The 27,005-nt window shown below is 38.6% G+C and overlaps 1 protein-coding gene across 2 annotated transcripts in view; it reads right to left on the bottom strand.

The window, feature by feature from the left end:
- Window positions 1-4,377: 4,377 nt before the first annotated feature.
- ephb1 (EPH receptor B1) overlaps window positions 4,378-27,005 on the bottom strand; it is a 238,604-nt gene continuing 215,976 nt past the window's right edge. For both annotated transcript variants that reach the window (XM_086072304.1, XM_086072312.1), the window contains exons 13-17: window positions 16,700-16,849; window positions 11,758-11,951; window positions 11,338-11,493; window positions 8,334-9,504; window positions 4,378-4,756 (exon numbers count right to left, since the gene is read on the bottom strand). In XM_086072304.1, coding sequence (XP_085928430.1) covers window positions 9,396-9,504; window positions 11,338-11,493; window positions 11,758-11,951; window positions 16,700-16,849 — 609 coding nt within the window. In that variant the 3' untranslated portion in view covers window positions 4,378-4,756; window positions 8,334-9,395. The remainder of the gene's footprint in view (window positions 4,757-8,333; window positions 9,505-11,337; window positions 11,494-11,757; window positions 11,952-16,699; window positions 16,850-27,005) is intronic.

The following is a 27,005-nucleotide window of genomic DNA, read 5'->3' as shown; positions in this document are numbered from 1 at the left end:
AATTTGCTTCAGAGGATGAGCCCTAATCTTGTTACATGACTGGACAAACACTCACCCTAATTAAATCAAATAATTACTGTTTAAGTGTAGTAAAACGTTTTCAGTTTTAGCGTCCGCACTGAAAGGAAGTAACATTTACTGGACTGGCCGTATGTGGCGTCTTCGGTTCCCCCCATGCTCACCCACTGTCCTCTGCTCAGCATTCCCTGTAAGTTCCCCACTCCCACACTCACTTTTCCCCGCAGTGCTCAATGCGTTGCTTTCTCTCGGACTCACTCGCCTTTCTCTGCAGGAGATCCCCCGCTGCGCACCAATCCCTTTCTCACAGGTGATTGCTCAGGGAATATTGATTAAGGCAAAGATTTTCTTGAAGTAAAGTCACTTTTCAAACTTGCTGGGATGTGAAGGTGAGACACGCAGACACACACACACGCACGCACGCACAGACCGACTCTCCCTAATTGCTATGATTAGCGTGACAAACACGGCCAATTAAGCAGAAGGAATACGGGAAGGATGCCATAAAGAACATCACCACATCAGTTGCAACACTTTTGTGTTGCTTTTAGTGAAGTGCAATTACACCATTTCAATGAGTCTACTCTCACTTTCCCTAAAGGAACCATAAAGTACCATTAAAACATTTTATTGGAACACCTCATGCTGTCACATTTCACAGCTGTGCTTATTGTTTGATGTCTTTGGCCAAATGGTAAAGATGACGTTTTGGTCCCTCGCTACTTTGCAGTCAATATAGTACATAAGTCAATCACTTCACACACTGTAGCACCATTGCAAACGAAAGTGCATCGAATTATTTGTAACAACATTTCGACAAATATATGCATTAATATTCACACTCATATGCATAAAGTTTAATAAAACGAAACTTACGGCATTCCTGCTTGATAATTCAACATGGATGGCAGTGGATTGCATTTCCATACTGCTCCGTGACATGTTTTGCGCAAACCGGAAGTGCGGCGCCGGAAACAGGAAATGTGTCATTTCAAACCGGAAGTACATTTAGCGATCAAACTTTTCCTTTACATATAAATAAAACGAGTAATTATCCATCCAAATAATTAGTAAACCTTTTTTTAATGACAAATAAATATTTTTAAACTTATATATTAAGAACCTATTCAAATAGAAAATATTTTACAATACAACTAGTGTACTGTACATTACAGCTATTTTTTCTTATTAAATTTACTAAGTTAGCAAGTGTGTGCGTATCAATTTTATAGTTAAGATTAAGAATGCCTCCAAACAACTGTAGTACAGCAAAATACCAAATTTAATGCGCTGCCATGTTTGTGTGTATTGTAACCAAGCATTTGCATTAAGCGCAATAAATAACAGAGTTGGCTGAGGTTTTCATCTTTGCTTTTTGTATTGTGGATTTATTGAGAGCGCCAGTGAGTGTTGCGTATCAAACACTGAAAAAGACAGAACGTTGGCTGTTTGCTGAGTCTAGTTGGCGTCCTCCCTTCTACGGCGCCGCTTTCTGCCTGCTCCAATATGAAGTCAGTCATCAATCATTTACAAGTCAATAAAGTCTTAACGCTTGAGTGGGAAGAGTTGGGACACATCCGCTCACTATCTTTTGACTCACCTCATCAAGCATGTCATTACTTGGGAACATACTTGGAAAGAAAACAACATCAAAATCACCCCCTGGAAACTTTAATTTCCAAGGCCTCACTTTTGGGAATGTAGAGTTTATAGCAAAAAAAAAAAAAGTAATATACTTGAAATAAGAATACATATAAACAATATATTATTTATTAACTTCTTACTACTTTTATATTTGAGTCTCATACTTCAGGGTTTTTCAAGTTATTAGCCATTGGTTTATTTTTATTTTTTTTTTACATTATTATTGCTCTCCCTAACTTTCTAGAGAGGAAAATAATCACAAAGCACAATTTAAATTTAAGTTATTTATTTCATTTACTTATCTACTTGTGTTATTATTTTTTTTGCTTATTCATTTACCCACTTACGATATTTATAAATGTATTTGTTTTGGGTTTTTTGTTTTCCATGACAGATTTTTGCACTTTGCATGAAATGAAATTCCGAGTTGAGTAGTTTTTGGTCTGTGAGACAAAGCGACGTGAGAACCACAATTGAGTGAGCCCAATTTATTAAATTGATCTCTAAGAACGGTAACTGTGTCCGGGTGACAGCGTCAAAGTGTGCAAATCATCACGTCGATAAGACTGCCTTTGAAAATTAGTCCGATGACTCTAGCTACAGCCGCTAGCACCGTTAGCACGCTAACACTGTAGACGCCCTAAACACTGGCAACAGGCACCGTGCAATACAATGTCAGCGTAATATAGTCTTCTTTTAGTGCCCTTAATTGGCAATTGAACGTGATTTCCGTACAAAGTTGTTTTGTTGATTTTGGTCGTATTTGTTTAAGCCGGCATTAAGAATAGCGGACACACGTTCCGCAGGACGAGTCAAGTCATCCGTTGCGGCGCGACTGGCAAAACGCTTCCGGAAACAACTTCAAAATAAAAGTGTTCATTGGCATTGCGTTCCACATATTACTTGGTATGGGGAGGTTTATTTTGAAGTTGGTCTTCTATGGAGTTAAAACCATACCAAAACCCTGCAAACACACAAAACGCGATCTACGCACACAAAACGGCATTCACAAACGAATGCATTTTGTTCTACATGCACACAAAAAAGCATATCCTCAATTACCCCCCCAAAAAAGAGATATTTCTAGTGCAAACTAAAATCTTTCAAGTATGAAAAAAATATCCTTCAATTGCAAAAAAATAATAATTTGCGTACGTAAAGAGCAATACTACAAGAGTCACATGACTTTTGGCACTAATATTCTGCCGAGCAGAGCTTCGTGCCCAAACTCCAAGATCCACCCAAATGCCAGTAAACTTTACAGCAGGGGGCGCTGTTGAATCAGTCTAAGCAGAGAGTGAAGTCTGTAGAGAGTGACTGGCCAATTGTAACTTATAATCGATTTTAACTAGGGATGCACGATAATGCTATTTTTGACCGATACCGATAAACCGCTGATTTAGAAAGTGCCAATGTCGATAACCGATAAGTATACCGATAATTGTTCGCATAATTAACTTGAATACAAATATACTTTCAAGTCCTACTATAAGTCTAACATGTACAAATACATTGGAACATTGTGTAAAGCACCAAGAAGCAACATTTTATTGATATCTCTGCTTCAAATACAACCGGTTATTCATTTCGAGTTTGCCAAAAGTCATGGCAAAAACTGGGAAAGTAAAATTTTGGGGAGACACAGTAAAGAAAGTCCACACTGGCGAAGTCGCGTGCATTATGACGTCACAAATATGCGACACTACCTAGGAGAGGGGAGGTTGGGCACAACTCAACAAATGGACTGATTTCTTTATTATCTGGTTTATCTGTAGGACGTCAAATTGGTCGATAATTGCTGATAATTATCGCCCACCGATATTATCGTGCATCCCTAATTTTAACTCTTGATAAAACAAGGCCCTGGTCTGTCAACACATTAATCTAAAGTCTTAACTCATTCACTGCCATTGACAGCTATAGACGTAAAAAATTAATTTGAACTATTTTCTATTAGTTTAACTTTTTTTTTTTTTTTACATTTTTGTTAACAAGAGTATGAAAACCTCTAATTGTTTTTTTTTTATTCATACTGTGAATTTAAGGTGCTTCAGTCTGATTTTGATTTCACCTCGACTTTTTCTGCGTCACTGAATCTATGATTAGCGTCTTCATAGTCGTGATGAGTTTAGCTGAACAAGGCTGATCCAGTACAATTATGTTGTTTACTTTAAATAAAATGCATGATATGACCCAAAACAAGTGTTGGGTGGGCTGAAACAGTGAATTGGGCTGACCTTGAGTGAGCAAATGAATGAAACTTGTAAAATCAAGTTAAATGCTATAAAAATCCTGTGTTTTTTTTTATGATCAGTTTGATGATTTGTTTTCATGTTTCTTGGTTTGTGTGCCTAATCACCGTGGCATCATGGCAAGAGCTACAGCTTCAGCTTTTGTATTATTAACGACTAAATTCTCACGTTGGCATTTTGGACACATATCAGAGATGAAATCTGATCTTTCTCTGCCTGGCTCGTATTATGAGTGACGGCTCCATTATTACTGGTGAAGACTTTAAATATAATCTGTCAGTTCTTTGTGAAAGTAAACATTAAACATCTGACAAGCCTGCTGTGAAATTACTGTAGCCCCCCCACCTCTGATTTGTTGACCAATTCACAGTTTCATGCGTATATATATATATATATATTTTTTAATATTTTTTTTTCCATGTGGATATTAATTTAAAAAAAAAAAAAACGAGAGACCATGAGGTGACGTACTCGTTTTGTCAAGGCGTTTATTATGTGCATTTTAGTACAACAGTTTTCAGAAAGTTACAGCTTACAAACTCTTGGACGTGTACTTTGTCACAATTTACAAGTGGGAGCTTTACAGAAACGGACGAATAAAAGGGAGACTTTCACACGCAAAACGATGTACCCGCGCCTGTAAAAATGTCTGTACATGATCAGGCTCACGCACGCACGCACGCATAAAAAAACAAAAAAAACAATGTTGACGAGTGTGTACCATAGAATGGTGTGAGGTTGTGACTGGTTGCTTCCTCATTGCCTGCCTCGAACGGCCTCTCGTTGACCGTGCGCGCTTGCCCGTGCATGTGTACAAAGAGTGTGTCAAGCCTCCCTGGAGCCTGAAAGAGAAGATAAAAAGGAGAACGTTCCATTTGAGGGCATGATTCGGGTCCAAATCCTCTCCGACATAAACGACAAGCGCGAAATCAGCAACGGAGAGGGTCACTTTCCGACAGCGCCGTAAAAAACAACAAAAAAGAACGAGTTTTGTCAATGGTCTCCATATGGAAGGGTCCTCAGGGAGGAGGACGCCCACACCCCGCCTCGTGTCATTTACAGTTTGATAGAGACAAACAGAGGAAATGGCGAAAATAGAATGAGAGCGTTTGCATAATGAACATCTCATTGACGGGCTCTCGTGTGGACGAAAGCAAACAGATGAGACGGCGCCCAAATGGAGTGCTAATGCATTCTAATTGAATCCCACGGCAGGTATTCATGCCAGTCTTAAACAGTGTTTGGAAACACTCTCATCAATACGCTCACTTTCTATTGCTGACGTAGAGCAGGAGATTTTCAAGATGAGCTAAATTATATATATATATATATATATTTTTTTTAGAGCTAAATTTTTTAGGGCTCCTTCATTTTTTTTTATGCTGACAGAATATTAGGGGTGTGAATCGATTCTCATTTAGTACGATTCAGAATCGATTTTATTTCAATTATTTTATACTGTCTTCCCTTTGTTTGTGTGTGCCTTTATTGGGAGCGTTGTTCATGTTGTACCCGATTTGGCCACTTAGGGGCGGCGTGCGTCCACGTGGTCTGATACACTGTTAAGTTGTAGCTTCATTAGGGAGTAGAAGGAAAAAAATTACGCTCAAGTTATTCCAATAGAAGTTGTTGTTTGCAGCGTGGAGACGTTCTTTTGAGTGATAAAAGTGCAGAGAGTAGCGCGCTAATTAGCATTAGCGAGTCAGAAAGGTCTCCAACATGTCTACTTAAGAATCATGAAAATTAGTGTGACAAAATATTCGCAAGGTTAAACACAATTTCTTCCAGGATCTGATTGTGTTTTGATTTTGGAAAATCATCTAGGACAGTGGTAAAAAAAAAAAAACTTACTTAGCTGTCAAAGTATCAACATTATGACCAATGTCACTGAATGTTGCTGGCATACATGATGAGCAAAAAAAATAAAAATAAATTTACAGCCCCCTGATTGTGAATCAGTGTACTGGAGAGTATGCAAATACATACATGCACTATTTTGTTCGATCATTCCAGACCACCGCCAAAGCAATTTTGGCAGCTATGATGCGCTTGAGTGTCATGTACGCTTGACACTAAAAGCCTTTTTGTGCTCGTGCAAATATAAACTGCAATGGTCGGCTGTCAGAATGGCATCGGGCATCTGTTGGCAAACGTCAGCCCAGATGCTCTCTTTGGCTCCGCAGAGATGCAAAAGGGGGCTCATTTTGATTTGGAGCGCCGCTACGCTTTTCAAACATGCATGCCCTGTTTCAGACGAGGCGGTCACGAACAACACTCGTATGGTTTTGCTACATTTGGTTTTTTTTTTTCTGGTGAAAGAAGAGTCCAATGTTTCTTATTCTAGGCTCAATGCTTAAGTTGTCAATAAAGTTATTATAGTGAATGAAAGCTAACAAAATAGCTCAAAATAAAATTGAAGAAAGATTGTTTTTGTTTTTTTTAATAAAAAAAAAAATCAAAATAAATAATAATAAAAAATAAATAAAAAATAAAGTAAGATTGTTGTTAATGAAATGAAAATGTGAATGCTAATATTTTATGTTGATAAAAGTAACTTCAATTGTAGTGAGAATGCTCTTTGTTTTTACCTTGGTCGATTCATTTCTTAAATAAGCTTTTGGGGTTTATTTTTACGTGGGTTTTGGTATTACCCGCTCAGTCATACAGAAGAGGTATGAAATTTGAGCCCTCCAACCAGGTTAGCTTAGTGCTAGCTAGCGGCTACGGCAGACACATCATGGATGACGACACGGGTGGAATTAAAACATGACCTAAAGCAAAAAATAAATAAATAAAAAATACCTGGGTTCTGTTGTTTGCCAGATATGTTTTCAAAAAAGTGAAAATGAGGTTTTGTAAAGCGCTTTTAGAAAACATAATGGTGTAGATTAAGCCGTATACAAGTACACTCCTTTTACCATTATAAACAGCACAAATAAGGTACGCGTACTTTGCTGCAACATCGAGAGGCTGTTCCAGATCAGGGAGGTTTGCTGTTACAAATTAAGGGGCGCAAAGCACTTTAAAAATCCAAGAAGAGAACAAACATAAATCAAATGTGTGTTTCTGTAACGTGTGTTAATTTATGGAACAATTATGAAATATAATTGAAAAAGTGTGAATCACTCGCTGTGTTCAAAAAGAGGTTTACAACAACAAAAAATATGCAAATTAGGTATCAACATGAGCATGAACTTTTTTTTATTTTGATATAGTATTGAATATGAATAACCTACTAGTGTATTAACACGATATGAGTAATATGGAGTAAGACTAGATAAGTTCGAGCTATGACATCTATTGATGATCTTTTCCTTCTTTCAATTTTTTGTTTCATATCTTGTATTGTCTTTACATTTTCAATAAATCAAATCAATTTGGATTTTTCATTTTCGGGATTTTTTTTCCTTTTCCCCCGAACCCATTTTCATTACATTAATATATAGTATATAGTAGGGATGTTCGATACCACTTTTTATTAGACCGATACAGATGCCGATACTTAAATATTCAGTACTCACCGATACCTAGTGCCGATACCATTAGTACTTATGATACAAAGAATTAAAAAGACCTATACATCCCAATTGTAGCAAATTTCCTTTAATTTTTTTTAAATTAATGGCAATTATATTTTTAAAATGTGTTCATAAATGTCATTTTGCATAAAATCAATTACAAAATAAATAAAATGAAACAAACAATCCAGTGGCCAGGAAAAAAAAAGTCCCAATCAAAATATGTGGTTGCGCAACTTCTTTTTAAGATATGCAGTGAAGTGCAAAGAATTCAATTCAATACAAATGGGCTTCAAGTAATTTAATATCTACCATGTTTAAGAATTCCTCAAGCTGTTTGTTGTGTGATGTTTAATAATATCTTGTTTTGAAATCCATGCTTTTAATTAAAAACAGTAGTCAATGTCGATATACTATATAATAAACAAAGATCTGTCTGCACTTCAGAGCTAACTAAATTGTTGCGTACAACTGAAGACTCATGTGCTCTCTTACCAAAGCCCTTTAATTAACTATAAAAATAATCGTGTTTCTTCGTCTCCCCAAACATATCTTACTTTATCATCCGCCATTTATTAATTTATCTATCGGTCAAAACGTGCGACGTATATCCGGTCTTGTAGTCGCTTATTCGCAAAATCAGTTTCCATCGCCAATATGCGCATTTTCCTTTTTTCGATACGCTTCAAAAACCACCCCCTCCAAGCGTAAAAACTTTTTAGGGCCAATTTTGGGCCTTTTTTTTCCGAATTTCTGCCGTTTCCATTCAGTTTCTTTTTCGCAATTCTTGAAAATTCCAATAAAATTGGTGGATGGAAACCCACCCAATGAAAAATCGATAATGAAAACAGGACACAATAATCCCGAAAAATGAGTTAAGTGGTAATTGGCGTACACTCACCATGAATGTGGGGCCGGCCAAAACCAGGAGGCGCCTTCCTTCCCCCCGCTGCACTTTGAACAAACATGAGGAATTGAAAACAGAAAACTGTACAAGTAAGTGCGTGCTCACCAGCAAAGAGACAGCATGTGTACACCCACATTAAACATAACCTCAAATAAAAATGCTTTTTGGGAACTCCTACACAGCAATTTTCATGTAGCTCTACAATACCAAGACTTTCACTTTTTAACATTTTTTTTTCTCCTCACATATCCATCATGTAAAGATTGAGTCAAGTCGCGTCCCTGGATTTAAAAGACGTACAATCCCATAGTATGTCCATAAAAAGGGATCCAGGTCATGTGTCCAAGCAGTCTTTGCCAAAAAAAAAATGCAAGCAGAGAGTCCTGTACATACACATTCATGGGCATCACCACCTTCAATATGAAGGTCTATTATGAAAGATATAATCATATTTCGCAAGAGATAAACATATTTATATTCCCCGACCGCGGGCAAGGCCTCCCACCTCCCCCCGCCCACGACTCGACAGGTAGTGTTAAACGCAAGAGTGGCACATCTTGCTACAGAGATTCAAACGCGGACAAAAAACAGAGAAGCTTAAAGATGACGTGAGCGGTTCGACTGTACATCCCTGTATTCTTCTCCCCCCTAATGACTCCTACTGATTACTTTAGTATTCTACCACTTATGTCTGGCCAGGTCAAAGGCATCTTCATTGCACACGAGTTTTAAAAAAAAAAATACAAATAAAATCACAGCTCACGTTGCTTCTAAAATAGTCCAGATAACATAGAGGTACAACAAGCAATCCCGACTACTGCTGAGGAATCTCCCCCGATTGCAGTTTTCAGCTTCCTTTTGCTGAACCCTGAACTTCTCCGTGTGGATTTTCTAAGTGTGGAAGTGTAGACCCTGGTCTCCCGGTGTGGATCAGATTAAGACGACAGTCTCCACTCTGGCGCGTTCCGACGGATCGGGGGTCATTCGGGGGCCGTATTTGCTGTTGGAGGCGGTCCTCCGAATGCTGCCCGCTCCGCTGCACGGCGCCCCCTGTAGTCATGCCATGGCGGTGGGCGATTGGCTCATCTGCACCCTCATGGACTGGATGTTACTGAGGATCTTCTTTTGGTGTCCGGCTAAGGTCACGCCTATTCGCAGCAAGTCCCTGACCACAGCAGAGGAAAATAGATTAAAAAAAACAAACAAAGAGGGATTCAACTACATTTGTACAAACTTAGTTTACGAAATCAATTATCCCCCATTAACTCATTCACTGCCATTGACGGCTATAGACGTCAAATATTAATTTTAACTATTTCTATTAGTTTAACATTTGTTTTCATATTTGTTAAGAGTATGAATACCGAGGGAAAAAAATATTGTACATTTAGAATAGATGTAAAATTTGTGATTATTTGTGAGTTAACTAGTGGAGTCATGCAATTAATTACAATTAAAAATTTAATTGCATGACGCCCTACATTTTTAATAATCTTTTCTTTTTTTTATCGTGTCAGGTGATTACATTTTTTTATTGTAATTAATCGCATTACTTCAATAGTTAAGTCATGATTAATTTTTTTTTTTATATCTGTTCAAAATGTACAATACATTTTTTCTAGATTTTTATATTATGTTAACAAAAGTAGGAATTTTTTTAAATTAATAGAAATAGTTTAAATTAGTTTTTGACATCTATAGCCGTCAATGGCAGTAAATGAGTTAAAATGAATTGGAATGTGATTTATCCGTTTCAGAACTAAACAAATTCACAATTTTGTTGCTATGTTTTGAATAAAGAAAATTAGCACTATATTGAAAACAAAATAAAAAATATATAAAGGAGAATGTAAAGAAATAAGAAGTTTTATAACGTGCATTTACTGGATGTAGCTACTGTAGTATCCGTGTGTTGAATGTGTGCCTTATTAAAGAGACATGGCCTAGTGAGTGATGACAGCAGCTGGAATGAGGTTGGCCCTTGTTGATTTCTTGTAAATGAAAAAACAAAACAAACAAACAAAAAACCCACAGCACTTTGACTGGTGCTCCACAACTGGCGAGGCCGCTTAAAGCGCTTCATTCTCAGGTGGGATACGGCTAGTGAAAAATTACTCTTGAAATACTGTGAGAATGTATTTAGTTATTTTTTATTTTTTTTACAAACCTATTTTTATCATTCATGTGTTGAAATACTGTGAGAATTATTTTTATTTTTGATTAAATTTTTTTACAAAGACAATTTTTATCAATCATGTTTTGAAATGGTGACAATAAAAAAAAGAGCAAATTTTTATCATTCATGTGTTGAAATAGTGAGAATTTTTAAAAAAAAGTAGATTTTTATCATTCATGTGTTGATATACTGGGAGAATTATTTTTTGTTTTCATGATTTTTTTTTTTACAAAGCCAATTTTTATCATTCATGTGTTGAAATAATGATTTCTTTTTTACAAAGCCAATTTTTATCATTCAGTTTTGAAATAGTGAGCATTTTTTTCACAAAGCCAATTTCTATAATTCATGTGTTGAAATTAGATTTTTTTTACAAAGTCATTTTTTATCATTCATGTTTTGAAATCGTGAGAATTTTTTTTTACAAAGCCAATTTTTATCTTTTATGTTTTGAAATAGTCAGATTTTTTTTACAAAGCCCATTTTTATCATTGACGGGTTGAAATATTTAGATTTTTTTTTACAAAACCATTTTTTATTATTCATGAGTTACTTGCAAAATATGATTTTGAAATTCAAACGACCTGTGAGCCAACAAGTGTCCTAAAACAGATTGCATTCGACCGTGGATTCCAACCGTATTCACATATATTTTTGCAAAATGTAACTTTTGTTAACGACTTGTATTTCCATGCACTCAGAGTCTCATTCAGCATGTTGGCTACAAGAGGGAGTTTGGTGTTAAAAAATAGGCGCACTTGACTCGAGTGAGCCCCTCAAGTGCCATATGGGCTTTGAACGCGCGCATGTCGTCAAACTCACTCTGAGGTCATTTGAGCCACCAGCTGCAGAGATGTGAAGCCTGAGTTGAGGAAGTTGTCCCGGTATTGGCTCATCTTGATGGCACCGAGCCAGTCTTCTACGGAGCTGAAGGTGTTGAAGTCGGGTATGGATCGGTCCAACAGTGGCTGAGAAGGCCTGCGGGCAGAACGAGCACAAAGAACTTAGGGAGTCTGGAACAGAATATACAAATAAACAAAAGTGAAATTGAAACGAGGGCGATGCATCATGGATGACTTGCGAGCTTCACAACATGAGCAAGGAAAAGTCACATGTGATGCAATCGGCTGTAACTGCGAGTAATGTGTTAGTGCGGACAACATCGTACATAATATATGAATACAAACCATCGACAGGCGCATTTGCATGACGACAATATCTCCATTTTTCTTCTCGACTTACACTGCAGGGATGTTGGCGACGGCTTTGAGGCTGGTGGGGTTGCGGATCATCTTGTCCAGAGTGCTGACGATGTCTGCGAAGCGGGGCCGGACGTTGCGGTCCTTCTGCCAACAATCCAGCATGAGCTGGTGCAGCGCGCTGGGGCAGTCCATAGGCGGCGGCAGACGGTAGTCCTGCTCGATGGCATTAATCACCTGGACGGGGGGAGCGAGGGGGAGCTTTTATCTGCTTTCATATTGAGGTAATTGATAATTCTGTCTAATATGCGTGTACTCCCTCCGTGTTTAAAACTAATTGCACATCCACCCCTCTTATCCTGACATGACCAGTGACCTGTTCTGACCCGATAGATACACTCCCTTGGAATTAAGCATACCCATTCATCGAGGAAATATACTTCAGGCGAGACTAAATATCAGTAAATACCAGGGCTGTGCATGAATCGGTGGTGACTCGAATTTAGTGGCCTCTGAAAATGATCGCCGAAGCAGAATTTTCACATTTGAGTGAGAACCAGGGCTGGGCTGGCGCAAAAAAAATAAAAAAAAAATTAAAAAAAATCGGACCTGGCATTTTGACTGACTCCTGCCTAACATGTCGTTTTGCTGATGTACTTTATTGATGAGGTTTCAATTTGCTATCTATATTCAAACTGTATTCAACAGATTGATCCCTCTAAATTGGGGGCCAATTTGGGGGTAACATGTAGAGTAAGCACTGCATCTGCCCCAAAAGAGGCAGGCCCATCGGGCATCTGCCTTGTACGCCAGATGGCCCTGGTCAAAACGTATCATAGCGTATTGTCGCCAGAGAGGAACGTTTGGATGGCATGTCCCATCTCCCTAAATGTGCCGTATATAGGCTAGACACGCTTAGGATACAACCCCCCCCCCCCCTCATTTGAATAACGTTTCATGACACATTTCAAGCTGATGGCGTTTGCAGCATGAAATAAATAAATATGACAGCAGAGCATCTGTATTTATTGATTGATTTAAATTCAATTTATATTTTTATTTTTATTTATTTCCACATTTATTTTTATTTTTTGAATCTCGGTTTTTATTTTTGTATTTATTTTTTACTTAATTAATTAATTAAACATTTTTAGTTGATTTTATTTCCATGTATATTTTTTTGTATTTCATTTTTTAGTTATATTTAATATATATTTTTATTTATTTGTTGATTTATTTTGGCATTTGTGGTTTTCCATAAGGATGAGGCTATTAGCAACATGGATGTAAAATGAGATAGAAAGAGTCAAAACTTAATTCTGCCATTAGCCAGGGTACAGCGCGTTATCTAAAAAGGTTACCCTTTCCGTGTGTTGATGTGCTGGTGTAGGCTACAGCCCGATACGTTCAAATGAGATTAGGCAATGATCAAGATAAAGCAATATCTATTTGTCATTTGCCATTGTGATTAAATTGGATTAAAATCATGCAAAATGTTACAAGCGGCATACAATAATATTGGATATACTTTTTTAAAAACATATTTTTATAAAACCTCTACTTCATTTTTGATGAGGTTACTTACTACATGACTGTATTTTAATGTTGGCCATGGATACTTGATATAAAAAGTTTGAGAACCATAGATGTTAATGAAAAATATAGAAAATGGCACTAAATAAATGCTAAAAATGAATTAGCTTAACTCATTCACTGCCATTGACGGCTATATTACTTTAACTAACTAACTAACTATTTCTATTAGTTTACTTTTTTTTCTCCACTTTTGTTAACAAGAGTATGAAAACCTAGAAAAAATGATTGTACGTTTAGAAAAGTTATAAAATTTGTGATAAATCGTGAGTTAACTAGTGAAATCATGCGATTAATTACGAAAACATGTAATCGCCTGACGCCCCAAATTTTTAATAATCTTTTCTTTTCTTTAAAAAAAGAAAAGTAAATGTATTTATTTATTTTAAATTTTTAATAATCTTTTCTTTTTTTTCTTCTTTTTAAAATAAAATATTATTAAAAATGAGGGGTGTCAGGTGATTATTATAATTTTTTTAATCATAATGAATCGCATGACTTCACTAGTTAACTCACGATTAATCACACATTTTGTATCTGTTCTTAATGTACAATAAAAAAAATCTAGGTTCTCATACTCTTGTTAAGAGAAGTGGGAAACTTTTTTAAACTAATAGAAATAGTTCAAATAAATTTTTGACGTCTACAGCCGTCAATGGCAGTGAATGAGTTAATGAGGACCTCAGTGTATCTGGCGACGTGTTAGGGCAGACGTGGCTGATGTCATTGATGGATGTTCTTCACATCTTTATGTTTTTGTGTTTTACTGTACTGTACATTTTCTCCCAGATATAATTTTCCATTAAAATGCATCAGTGTGCGATAAGGACCTGGTGTGAAATTGAGTATTAAAGATACTATCCTAAAAAAATTAGACACTGCGCCCTGTACTCCGCCGCAGAGTCGAGCGCAACTCAGCATAATCTTGATGAGTGATTCATCCTGAAGTTTGTGTGTTTGTAAATAATGTGTGTGGAGGACAGCCGGGCATGCTGAGCGATGCCAGTTGCCGCCACTACCGTCGCCTCTGCAGGTTGCCGTTTGCTGCTGGCCCACTGAGGCGGCATCTGTTGCATCGGATGGTCCTTGCGGAGCAGCATCCACTGAGGCCTGATGGTCGAATGGGCGGCTCTCTTTGCTCGCTGACAGAGAGAAATCTCAAGAGTTTGGGAAAAGTTCCAAAGCTTGTGTCTTTGCGCGTGGACCCAATCCAAACGGACGCCCGCAAACTCTGCTCTCGAAATTCTCTCCGGGAAGTTAGAGGAGAGTGGGAGTGCGATTGGGACGGTAAGACGTCTTCGCTCAAAGTCAGAGTCAAGGACATCGTCAAAGATAATGTAAGATGGAGGATGGATAAAATGTGTGATTCATGACCACTTACTATTTCATGTGTTACCCTTGACAGTATGTAAAGTACATACGGGGTTGAATCGTCCATTTATTATTATAAGCTGTTTAATAGGGCAGCTTACAATTACGCCCAAACTACTATTTTTAGAACAGCGCATGGGCGTGGCCAGTTGATTTTTGGACAAGAAACACAGGCAGGCGACTGAGGGAGTGTATTCGTACGAGGCAAAACTTGTCAACTATTTCACCATAAATATACTTAGCAGACGTATTATGATTACAACAAACCTCTGCTGCTTTGGCGTTGTTGTTGTGACCGCGATCGAATGAAGGGAGTTTCCAGAGGAATGTCTCCGCTGGGTTCAAGCAAGTACAATTTAACGGTAGCGGTTTACGCGAAAAATGTCACCGAAGACACCTTACCTTTAATGTGCTCTCTACATTTCGCAGCTAAAAATCCAGAACCAAACGATTGCAGGATATGTTTATCGTCTGCTTTCTCAGCGTTAGCCTTGCTGCTAGCTGCCTGCTACAACATGTTAGCTACTATATATCACGGTGTAAATGCACCAAAAATACCTCAAGTTTACAAAAGTAACTAGACAGAAGTAACAGCCCAAAGGTAGGCTTAAAATCTTCAAAAGAAAATCGTGACTTTAATGTCTTTCGTTTTCGTGACAATTAGGGACCGACACGATATTTAGCAGTCATCTAGACCGCACCGGAGTGGCAGCAACGATCATACAATAAATCTTCTACGAAAACTGCTTTCTTTCCGCCCACATTGAGGTCTCCGCATGTCAACCACCATTTAAGCTGTTCCAAAATGTGTTTGTCAATTGAACCGTGTTGAAATTTCACGCCTGGGACGTCATATTAATGAGGAGAAGGTGACGTCATTTAAGATCAACCCTATTAGCATACTCCTTTACAAAGCATGCAAAGCAATAGTTGGAAACGTCTATTATTATGTTTGCTTATTTTATTTCATCACGACATATTTATTATAATCACATTTTCCGAGAGGATTCACATTGTTACATTGCTACTGTTTTATAGTCATGGCATCCTTTGAAGTTGAAGTTACCAAATATGGTTCCTTGTTATATAAAATGCCACAAATGTTTTGGTGAAAAGATGATAAGTAAATATTACATTACCATGTGATCATATTTTCCTCTAACTATATATTTTAGCTGCCATGATCTTCGAATAAACACATTATAAACACAATCTCGTAGTTTTTTCGTGATCGTCCCCAAGATCATTTACCATTAAAAAATGTAATGTTAGATAACACTGGGGATATAGTGAACATTTCACTCAAACTGGAAAATAATAAGAAACTAACTAACGAATGTCCAGTTTGGAACCATGGCCCAAGTCCTTCTATTTGAACAAAATTGCGTATTGTTAGTGCCTGGCAAAATCCGCAATTGCTGTTCGTTTACCATTCAACCACCAAATCAACTAATTAGTAATTGCACTTAAAATAAAAAATAAAAAATATATAATAAAAATATAATTTGATCATAATGGCAAATGCTAAATGAAGTGCACTTATAATTTATCGCTTTATCTACGCCATATGTTGTCTAAAACACTTTACCCCGCATCACATTCCCTTTTTTGAAATCATATTGGAGTGTACCAAGATTGTATGCGGCTGACGCGCTAATGCAGTTGCATCATCTTATGGAATGCTCTTCACTTTTAGTTTAAAATAACTTAGTTTCACCTCCAGAATCCCTTGCCGTACACTGGCCAACGGCAAAACCCAGAATTGTTTTCTCAGTTTTATCCATCATGTTCTGTCGTAACAGCTAGCTAGCGCTAAGCTAACCTAAGGTGTTTATCTAACTTTTTCGTTGCCATTCAAACATTCCCGTGACTCACACGCGACAATTTGCTATGCTTCATTCTCTCGAATCTGAAAATTCGGCATTCATTTTTAACGGCCAATTCACATCTGAATTGGAGCACAGCCCTACATATTATTAAAATTATTATTATTTTTTTTTACAAATTTGAATAGCACTTACATCTTGATTGGACATGTCCCAGTAGGGCCTTTCTCCAAATGACATCACTTCCCACATGACAATGCCATAGCTCCACACATCACTGGCTGACGTGAACTTCCTGTATGCGATGGCCTCAGGCGCCGTCCACCTCACGGGGATCTTTCCACCCTTCAAACGGACAGGAAAAAAAAACCCATAAGAATCAGAGAAATTGCTCAGCAATCCAAATGTGTCATGGCAATCTGCACTAAGTCAATAGAGCAGAGATGAGTCACATATGCAATGGTTTACATTAAAGAGAAGACAAAGAAGGTCAAACAATGATATCATTGCACAATTTCTGTTTCTTCAATCTAAACTGTATGTGTAACATACCATCACGTCTCAAGTCAAGTCGAGTCCCGAGTCTTTAACTCTCAAGTCTATCATGTGGAGTCATAAATTGTTGACTTTTTGTCAAGTCATCAAAACAGTGACTCAAGTCTCACTGGACTTTTGTCCTTCACCCTCTCCCACTTCCTCCCTTCATCCAATTGACCCGATTGTAAACATACAGAAGATTCTGCAATTGTCTTGGCAACGGCTCCCAACAGCGTTTACCCTTCACACATCGACCAATGACGTCTCCCCACCCGCAGTTTGAATTAAAGGAGATAGGCGTCGGCTCCTGCCTAATACATTGAGTGTGTCCGCCTGTAATTGGACTACCTGAGTCTCCAGCGAAGCCATGTGCTCTTTTTTTATTGAAACTGACAGCTGCTTGTCCAATTTTCCAAATAGGCACGCAGAGGCATTGATAGTTTTGTGTAAACAGGCAGACTGTCAAGCTGCGTATCTTCAGCCCACCACTGGTTTAATAATGCCAATTAGCCCAACCTGAGAATTCACAGATAAGCCACAGTTGGATACAGACACCGAGGAAAAACAGACCAGCCTGAACGAGGGCGCATACATGGGCAATGAATGCAGGCAATGAATCGTAATCCGAAGGATTTCCATGCATGGTTTGACACTGGTGAGAAGTAATCTTTAAAATGTGTGTTCACGCTGCTTGCGTTAGCGTATATTCTTGTCAACGGGAGTGCACCGAGGTGTTGAAAAGGTGGCGTTTGCTCAGTACTTTGATTTCGTTAGGGTTTGACCTTTAAACGGGTGCTCCTTCACCTGCAGACAGATTTAACGTTTGACCTTGAATGCACATTGTTGTCGGTCGTTCAAAAAGCTCGAAGCCTCACCCAGAAAAAAAGATGGCAAACACACTGACACAAAGCTAACACAGAGTTCTGCTTTCATTTTTTCGCTGGTAATGGACCGGCGAAGGTGAGATGTGACAAATCTGAAGATGGACAAAACAAAGGTTCGAGCGATCATTAAGTATTTTCAAAAGAAAGGTTGGAGTACATAATACAGACACTTGCTGAGGACTCCCCCTCCTATTGAAAAGTGGGCTGCTGCGTTCAAGCGAGGCAGGCTTAGCAGTAGCACGGAAGATGACCCTCTGTCATGTCGTCCACGAATCTCAACCACTGATCAAGAACCTGATACCATTCATCATATGGTCTAACTGATATTTTAAGCGGAGCAGGAGCGGCAAAGGCTTGCGAGGGTGTGCGCACGGAATCATTTTTTGGGTTAGTGTTCATTTAAGGTCGCAAACCATCGCAAAGTTCATTCGTACGTCAACAGCTTCAATAATGTTTTTGTCAGCAAATCATTTTGAACATGTTCAAAATTGCTTGGCAACAAGAAAAATGGTTTGCGACCATTATAACAAACCGTCGCTAAAACATTTGGCAGACGTTCGGCAACAGTTTCAATAGTTTTCCTTGTCGGCAATCTTTTTTGAAGTTGATTGTGACGACTGTTGGCGAACATTTGCAGTGGTCAGCGATGTTGAACGTACCCTGACAAAAAAACAAAACACAAAAAACAGCATTTGCTACACGCCCTTGCGAGCCTTTGCTGTTCAGTCAGATACGACCATTAGGGATGACTGCAAGATGGTTCCCAAGAATGTTGACGGCAGAGCAGAAACTCAACAGCATGGACATTTCCAGAACACGTTTGACTGGTTTCAAGGTTGATCCCGAGAACATCCGTTGCAGATTGATAACTCAGATGAAATGTGGCTTCACCACTTTGAAACTGGGAACAACACTTTGATTCGCCACTCCTAAAGAAGTTCAAGCAGAGAGTGTCTATCCGTTTGTGCTCTTGCACAAGCTGCAGGTGCTGTAGCCAGATGCAGCTTTCAATTACTACGCCGCCCCCACCTATTCCGTTGACTTGGCGCCATCTGACATATACATATACATACATAGTTGCATCTTCTGAGCAATGATTCAGCACCGTTGCACTAAGTGCACTGATGTCAACGGTCTCCTTCCTGCGAGTCCTTCAGGGTCAGGCTTGGAACTTTTTGAACGACCCTTACACAAATACACACCCTGAATTGCCAAGCCAACCAGTTCAGAAACAGTCCAGCAATCCAAGGAGTGTGCACTCTACTTTTTAACAGTGAATCAAACACTGAGAGGAGAGATCAATAGGAGGAGTTAAGCTCAAGTGACTTTAATGCTTTCACCGTATCGTCGTTCTTATCTCGATCATTACAATGCAGACTTCTGGATACGTACCTTTATTTTCGTCTCAGATACAAAGCAAACCCCCAAAAAAAGTTTCAAGTAACTTAAGTAATATCACTGAGCCGCGAACATTTGCGATGCTAATTTGCTCACGAATTGCATGTCGGGGTTTGTTCAAGGTTAAAGAAGTCATGCGATTCATTATGATTAAAAAAAATTATAATAATCACCTGACACTCCTCATTTTTAATAATATTTTATTTTAAAAAGAAGAAAAAAAAGAAAAGATTATTAAAAATTTTAAATAAATAAATACATTTACTTTTCTTTTTTTAAAGAAAAGAAAAGATTATTAAAAATTTGGCGCGTCAGGCGATTACATGTTTTCGTAATTAATCGCATGATTTCACTAGTTAACTCACGATTTATCACAAATTTTATAACTTTTCTAAACGTACAAACATTTTTTCTAGGTTTTCATACTCTTGTTAACAAAAGTGGAGAAAAAAAAGTAAACTAATAGAAATAGTTAGTTAGTTAGTTAGTTAGTTAAAGTAATAGAAATAGTTCAAATGAATTTTTGACGTCTATAGCCGTCAATTGCAGTGAATGAGTTAAGCTAATTCATTTTTAGCATTTATTTAGTGCCATTTTCTATATTTTTCATTAACATCTATGGTTCTCAAACTTTTTATATCAAGTATCCATGGCCAACATTAAAATACAGTCATGTAGTAAGTAACCTCATCAAAAATGAAGTAGAGGTTTTATAAAAATATGTTTTTAAAAAAGTATATCCAATATTATTGTATGCCGCTTGTAACATTTTGCATGATTTTAATCCAATTTAATCACAATGGCAAATGACAAATAGATATTGCTTTATCTTGATCATTGCCTAATCTCATTCGAACGTATCGGGCTGTAGCCTACACCAGCACATCAACACACGGAAAGGGTAACCTTTTTAGATAACGCGCTGTACCCTGGCTAATGGCAGAATTAAGTTTTGACTCTTTCTATCTCATTTTACATCCATGTTGCAGCATTTCCTAAACATTCTTTAAGCAGTCTTAGTGGTCTTTCTTGCATTTAGGAAACGTTGTGTGCAACTATAAACAAATGAAGGCCTTCTTAAAAAAATGTGGTGCAAATATTAAGATTTTGGGTGCAGTCCACTTAAAAGGTTCCACTGTACACAAAGGGTAACCTGGAGGAAAACATTTTATTTCTAAACATATTCCAATGTATTTATTCTCACTGATTTATGCTCCTGTCTTTGCTCCATATTAATATCAAGCTTCACACTGGGGCACCCTGCATGGATACAAGCTGGCCCGGGTAAAGACACCGACTTTACAAAGAGACCCACAAGTAATAATATTTCCTCCGGGTCGGGAGGCAGCAATGCAAACCTCTTTGGTAATTACTGCTGTTGGTCCAGTGATAGCGCTGCCAAAAATCCTGGTTTCATAAATCCTGAACGGCTCATGCTCTAAAGGAAAAAAAAAAAGAAGAAAAAAAAGGAAAAAAATGTGTTTTACACTTTTCCCAGTAAAAAGAGAACAATGTTAATACCACGGGGAGTCGGGTGGAGGGAAAGTGATGATGGGAATTAAAACAGACCTTGTGTCAATAGAAAAACATCAAGTGCTTTGCGAGGCCCCCGGAGCATGGAGACAACTCTTTGGATTGACTATGGCGGGATGGCTGTGTAGATATGAACAACCAGCATTTTTTTTTTTTTTTTGCTCAAAAGTGAAAGCAGATTCACACACTGAGGCCTAATAAGATGGACAGTTGCATCCCGTTTTAGGCCACCGTGAACAAACCAACATGGCCGTGAGACAACACAGGAGGACGGGATAAGCAACCGTGACAGGCACCGATTGCAGCGGGTTCCTAGCAAAGATTTTTTGTGATAAAAACAGCAAAATAACGAGTACTAACAGCAAAGGTTGCGTAATTGCTTAACATTTTAATATAATTCTCATTACCTGGCTTAACATTCCCACACACACACAAACAATCCTGGGTGTAGCTCTCGAACAACGCACTTCTGCACGAGTTGCCATTCTAACATTCTGGCATCCATTGTCAAATAAATAAATATAAATACATATTGCTGATTCATGACAACTAGTATACTGTCGAAAGGAGTAGGACGTGACATCAATATAGAAAGAAAAAAAATCCTTGAGTCCGTCAAAATGCTGACATAAACCATAAGAGGACACTTTGCTGCAGTTTGTGCTGCCTGAAACAGTCAAAGCCACATTTGTAGGTCCATTTCCCAAGTAAGTCAATGTTAAGACACATTTACTGCATCAATAAAAGTGAGACAAATTATGGTGATGCTAGTAACAAAACACAACAAAAAAAGGCAGACAGTACATCTGGAGTACGCATGCACCAACGTCAAATGAAGTAAATACACCCTTTGAAGTAGAGTCATCACTATTACGCAGCAAATACCGCAAACCCTAAAAAAGACAGACTCGGAATTCAGCATTCTTTATAACTAATCTTTGTTCACTTTGCAATTCCCATCTCCTATTTCCTTCACTTCTCCAATTCAGTAATCCATTTCCCAACGATGCACCCTCAAATGGACTTGAGCACATTTATTTGCCCAGGGAGAGAACTCCATCAACATCTTTTTAATGAAATCCTTAGAGCGACCCATCGCTCCTGGATGTCTGCCCAAAGTGAGCGGGATGGAGCGACGCTTTTGGAGAGAGGAAGAGTGACAGCAAGATGAAGAATGGAAAGAAGCAAGGGTGGGAAAAAGAAAAGAGGAAAGGCACGGTGAGATGTTAAGCTTTCTAAGCCACCCACGGGAATGTCTGGTGACGAAATGGACACGGGTCTTTTAACACATCTTTGGTCAGGTCATGCTGAGTTACAAAAGAAAAGCATGTTGCTATATACAGTATATTCACTCATTAATTATTGGAATATCCACATGATGCCTGAGCAAGGAGTATAAAATTGCACAAAACAGCCACCCCCGACCCCTCTATGCAGGGAACAAAAATCTAGATAGAAAATGTGTACTTCACACTGTGCCTCCCAAGGTTAATCTGGGCTAAAATGATTGACAGCCCAATAAACTCCATTATTATACTTGAGAAAATATCTTCCAGATGACCGCTATGTGGTCACACAGTAGAAATATCTATTTGCTTTGATTTCTCAGCAGAAGAAATCCAACCCCTGATGATGAAAAGTACACGTTTGTGGACTTATTCTTTTTTTTTTTTTTCCAGCTTCACAGCTCATGAGGAAGAAGCAAAGTAGCCAGGATTAACATTTGTAGTACAAAATGAGATGCGAATTTGGCTTTCATTCAAAGTTAGTTATTATACGTTGTTACAACCACATACATAGTGGTTTGAACAGGTTTGAACAGTACATTATATATTTTGATAAGCATATTTTCTCTTGGGGAGTTTGGTTGCTTTCCAAATTGCGCAACTTTAGAAACATTCCATTTGCGAAACCTTACACATCAACTGCATGTTCTGATGTGCTAACTTGAATTAGATCATCTTATTTGCTGAATCCGTTAAATGGACGGTGTCCAGTTTAATTTGAGCTTTTCATCTCAGAGTGACCTTGGCCTGATAATTCATTTACACCATGTGGAAAATAGGCAAATATGCTCTTGTAAATTTGTCTTAAACTGGAGCACAGTATTAATGGATCTGGTTATTCCCTTATTCACTATTTTTGAAGTGATAAGTTACAGGGCAGGCATGTCTTCAAGAGCTTTTTCCAAGATGCCACGTCCCCTACAAGCCACTCATTTGAAACGTTAAAACGTTTTTTTGGTTACGATTTGGTCAAATCATGACATTGTGGCAGATTTGGAATTGTTTTTAAATAACCAAACACAGATTAATAAGAATCAGATGCCTGGCAGCTTTAGTTAAATCAGTGGTGGTGCCTCTAGACATGCTGGGAAAAGCAGCTTCAATGCCAGTCAAGCCACGACCGTCAAATAAAACCATTATGAATGATTACGTTTTGGACTAAGACGCTAGCCTGGAAATCCATACTCACTCACGGCTTTGCATGAACATACATTTATATTTTTTTATTTTAATTTTGTGTTTTGATAGTTAGTAGAAGCATGTGTATGTCACAAATGAAAAAAAGTACAACACGATCTTGGAAATATGACGAGGTTGTCACGTGGACAGCCTCCAATGGCTGCGGTGCGCCACTCCGGTTCAATAAATAGATATTTATTTTTGCATTTCTAAAATTTGAATTAGCTGTTTCAGAGATTTAAAATATATATATATATATTTTTGGGGGGGTTAATTCATTCACTGGCAGCCATTTTTACCAAAGTAACCCCCTTCGCTCCGGGCTGTTTTACTGGATTTTGACTGATACGGCAAGGCCCACAGAAAATTGTGTTCTATTATTGTACAAACATGGAACCTACCAAAAGAAAGATTAGAGTCTCTTCTTTCATCAGGAAAAAAGTATATTTGTATCTGTTTCCCTTTTGCAGCAATTAGCATTAGAATATAGCCAAGTTTCATCATTATTCACAACCTGTTGAAAGCACTGGCAAAAAGAGCTTGTTGCAACATGGCCCTGGCTGATCTCTTATACTCTGCTGCCACCCGCTGGCCGTTTTTTGTCACAATTACCATTGCTTTAAGCCACCTCTTCATGTCAGACGCTGCATCAAAGCCTTCTGTATACTCTTGCATAAAAACCTCCCATAAAAATGTGTAAATAAGTTTTTGGGTGTGAAGGACAAAGTATTAATAAACATGTTTACACACTTTTGACTTACCTCTGTTCTAATTCAAATTAGATCAGCATTAAAAATCCACCTTGAATGCACTAGTTCAGGGGTGCTCAAGTTCGGTCCTCCAGAGCCCCTATCCAGTCTGTTTTCCATGTTTCTCTCCACTCACACACCTGATTCATGATCAGGATCGTTATCAGGCTTCTGCAAAGCTTGCTGATTAGCGGATCATTAGATTCAGCTGTGCTGCAGGAGGGAAACATGGAAAACAGGCTGGGTAGGGGCTCTCGAGGACCGAACTTGAGCACCCCTGATCTAGTTGAACACAAAGCCCTTCAAGGCCTGCATGGCATTATCCACAGATGGTGAATCAAGGTCTACTAGCAGCACGTCATGGGCAGGGGGGAAATCAATGCGGAGCATTTGGAAAGTTGCCCCAAATGGTAGCTATAGTCATTTTTATGTTCCCCACATTGTCTATTATGTGTGATTTGGAATGTTCAGTACAGTACTGTAGTTCACAGCAGGTATAAATTTGCCGCATTTCAGGTATCCGGTTCCCAGAAGCAACGCTTCCAGCCTCCGTCGAGGTGGGGAGGCCAGATACAGATCGCGTCGGTTCGGTCACTGCACCGGTGACTCATGCTTATCACGGGGGGGGGGGGGGGTGTCGGGGGGGGGGGGGGGGGGGATTGGATGCGGGAGAGAGGCGGACCATCTCGCCACATGTGCACTTTGCATTCGTTTACACTGGCGGATGAAAAGAAGCATCTGTGCACGTCAATAATTTGATCGTTTGGAGTCAGCCCATGCTAAGAAAGAGCAAAGCCGCTTGAATACATAAACTTCTCAAAAGCAGCACGGTGCCTGCTCGACACACTTAATGCTGAATTTATGTTGCAGCGTATTTTCAACCCGCGTCTGTGCATGTGTAAACAAAGGCTCTTTATTTGAACATGACAAATAGCCTGAGGAGTTAAGCCTTGTCAAATCTGAGAGGGAAAATGACTGACAAGAGCGGGAACAAAATATTTTTTCTTTACCTTGGCGTATGTCAACAAAGGAAAGAAAAACTAAAGAAATGGAAGGACTTCTTTCAATTCCACCACAGCTTTCTTAGCAGCACTTACAGTAATAACATCTGGCGGTAGCAGGTCAAAACTGAGACTGGGGTTCATTTTTATGGTTAAAGGGGACCTCAAACCCCCCAAAATTCTTGACAATGTGTTCTATGCAGCATCACGAGCCTAAATATGATATTTTGGTTAATGTTGCATTAGTGGAATATGAGTTAAGCAGCAAAATCCAGCCGTTTTTATCCATCACAGGGGGCGGCCATTTTGCCGCTTGCTGTCAACTAAAGATGACATCAATGTTGCTCAGATCTCAGGTAACAACCAATCACCGCGCAGCTCCAGAAAACAGGTGAGCTATGATTGGTGGTTGCCTGAGCAACTGTGATGTCATCTTCAGACGACAGCAAGAGTCAAAATGGCCGCCCCCTGAGATGGATAAAAATGGCTGGATTCAGCTTCATAACTCATATTCCACAAATGTAATATTAATCAGAATGTCATGCTTAAACGAGTGAGGTCACATACATATAATATATTATTGTCAATGACTGTTTAAGGTTGACTTCCCCTTTAATGCTACTTATTAGTAGGCTAAATATTGATTTGCATAAATACGCGTACCGCATCATATTGTGTTTATTCCCACTTGGTTTAATAAATGTTAGCAACACAATATTGATGAATGTGACTGTGACTGTAAGATCAGACGGTTAAAATGGTGAGCCTACACTATAACTGCTTAATAATCCTGTTTATGACTTCAGTCAAGTCAGATGCTAGTCTTCTTGATTTTGACTGATTTTGCAAGGCCCACAGAATATTGTGTTCTATTGCTATAAAAACATATAACCTACCAAACGAAAGATTAGAGTCTCTTCTTTCTACAGGAAAAAATAGTTTATTTCTATCTGTTTCCGTTTTGCAGCAATTAGCATTAGAATATAGCTAAGTTTCATCATCATTCACAAATCAGTTGAAAACAGTGGGGAAAAGAGCTTTTTGCAACATGGCCTTGGTTGATCTCTTATACTCTGCTGCCACCTGCTGGCCGTTTTTGTAATAACTACCATTGCTTCAACTGTTCTCTGCGGTTCAGAGGCTGTATCAAATCCGTCTGTATGCTCTAGCATTAAAAAAAAAACATAAAAACGTAGAAATATGTCTTTGGGACACTGGTAATATTTAAAATATATATATATATTTTTTAAAGTATTCATAAATTGTTTATGTTTTTTTAATGCAAAAAATGGTGAGCCTACACTATAACTGTTTATGACTTCAGTCAGTCAGATGCTCGTCTTCTTTTTTTCCCCCTTTAAAAAAAAAAACCTTTTACAGTGGCACCCAACAAAAAGAGTTGTCATATGGACATTTACACCATTTAATCAAAAAAGCTGGTCCTGCAACTTGCATTTCATGAATAATATGCTAGTCAAAACGGAGCCCGGGGCCAGAGAGAGGGAGAAATGATGCAAATAGCAAGCAGCCAAGTGACAGAAAACAGCAGCGCATTTCACATTGCGCGAGCGGTGGAGCGGAGCCGGGAGAATGTCGATCGGGTGGCGGGGATTTGACGGACGAGCTTTGTTGCGAGCTCCGCGTGACCCCGCCTTTCGACCTCCCTCAGCCTCAATGACACAAACGAGCGCGGCAACAGGAAAAAAGGTACCTGGGGAGGAGCGGGTGCCGGGCGATGATGCGATGGACCTGCAGGACACACATATGCCCGCCAACATACAGAAATATGCATACTCCGAGTAATGCTGACAGAATGGGAAAGGCGATGATGGGTTTTCCACATCATCAGCTGAGTCAATAGAAAGAAAAGCCGCACGTAATGTATATGCAACAACCAATCACAACATTATGACTAGTACTTATACAATGTACTC

The sequence above is a fragment of the Leptonotus elevatus genome, chromosome 1 (assembly GCF_054856555.1).
Source record: "Leptonotus elevatus isolate MCC_2025b chromosome 1, RoL_Lele_1.0, whole genome shotgun sequence".
NCBI lineage: Eukaryota > Metazoa > Chordata > Actinopteri > Syngnathiformes > Syngnathidae > Leptonotus > Leptonotus elevatus.
This window is presented reverse-complemented; position numbering and strand designations above follow the sequence as displayed.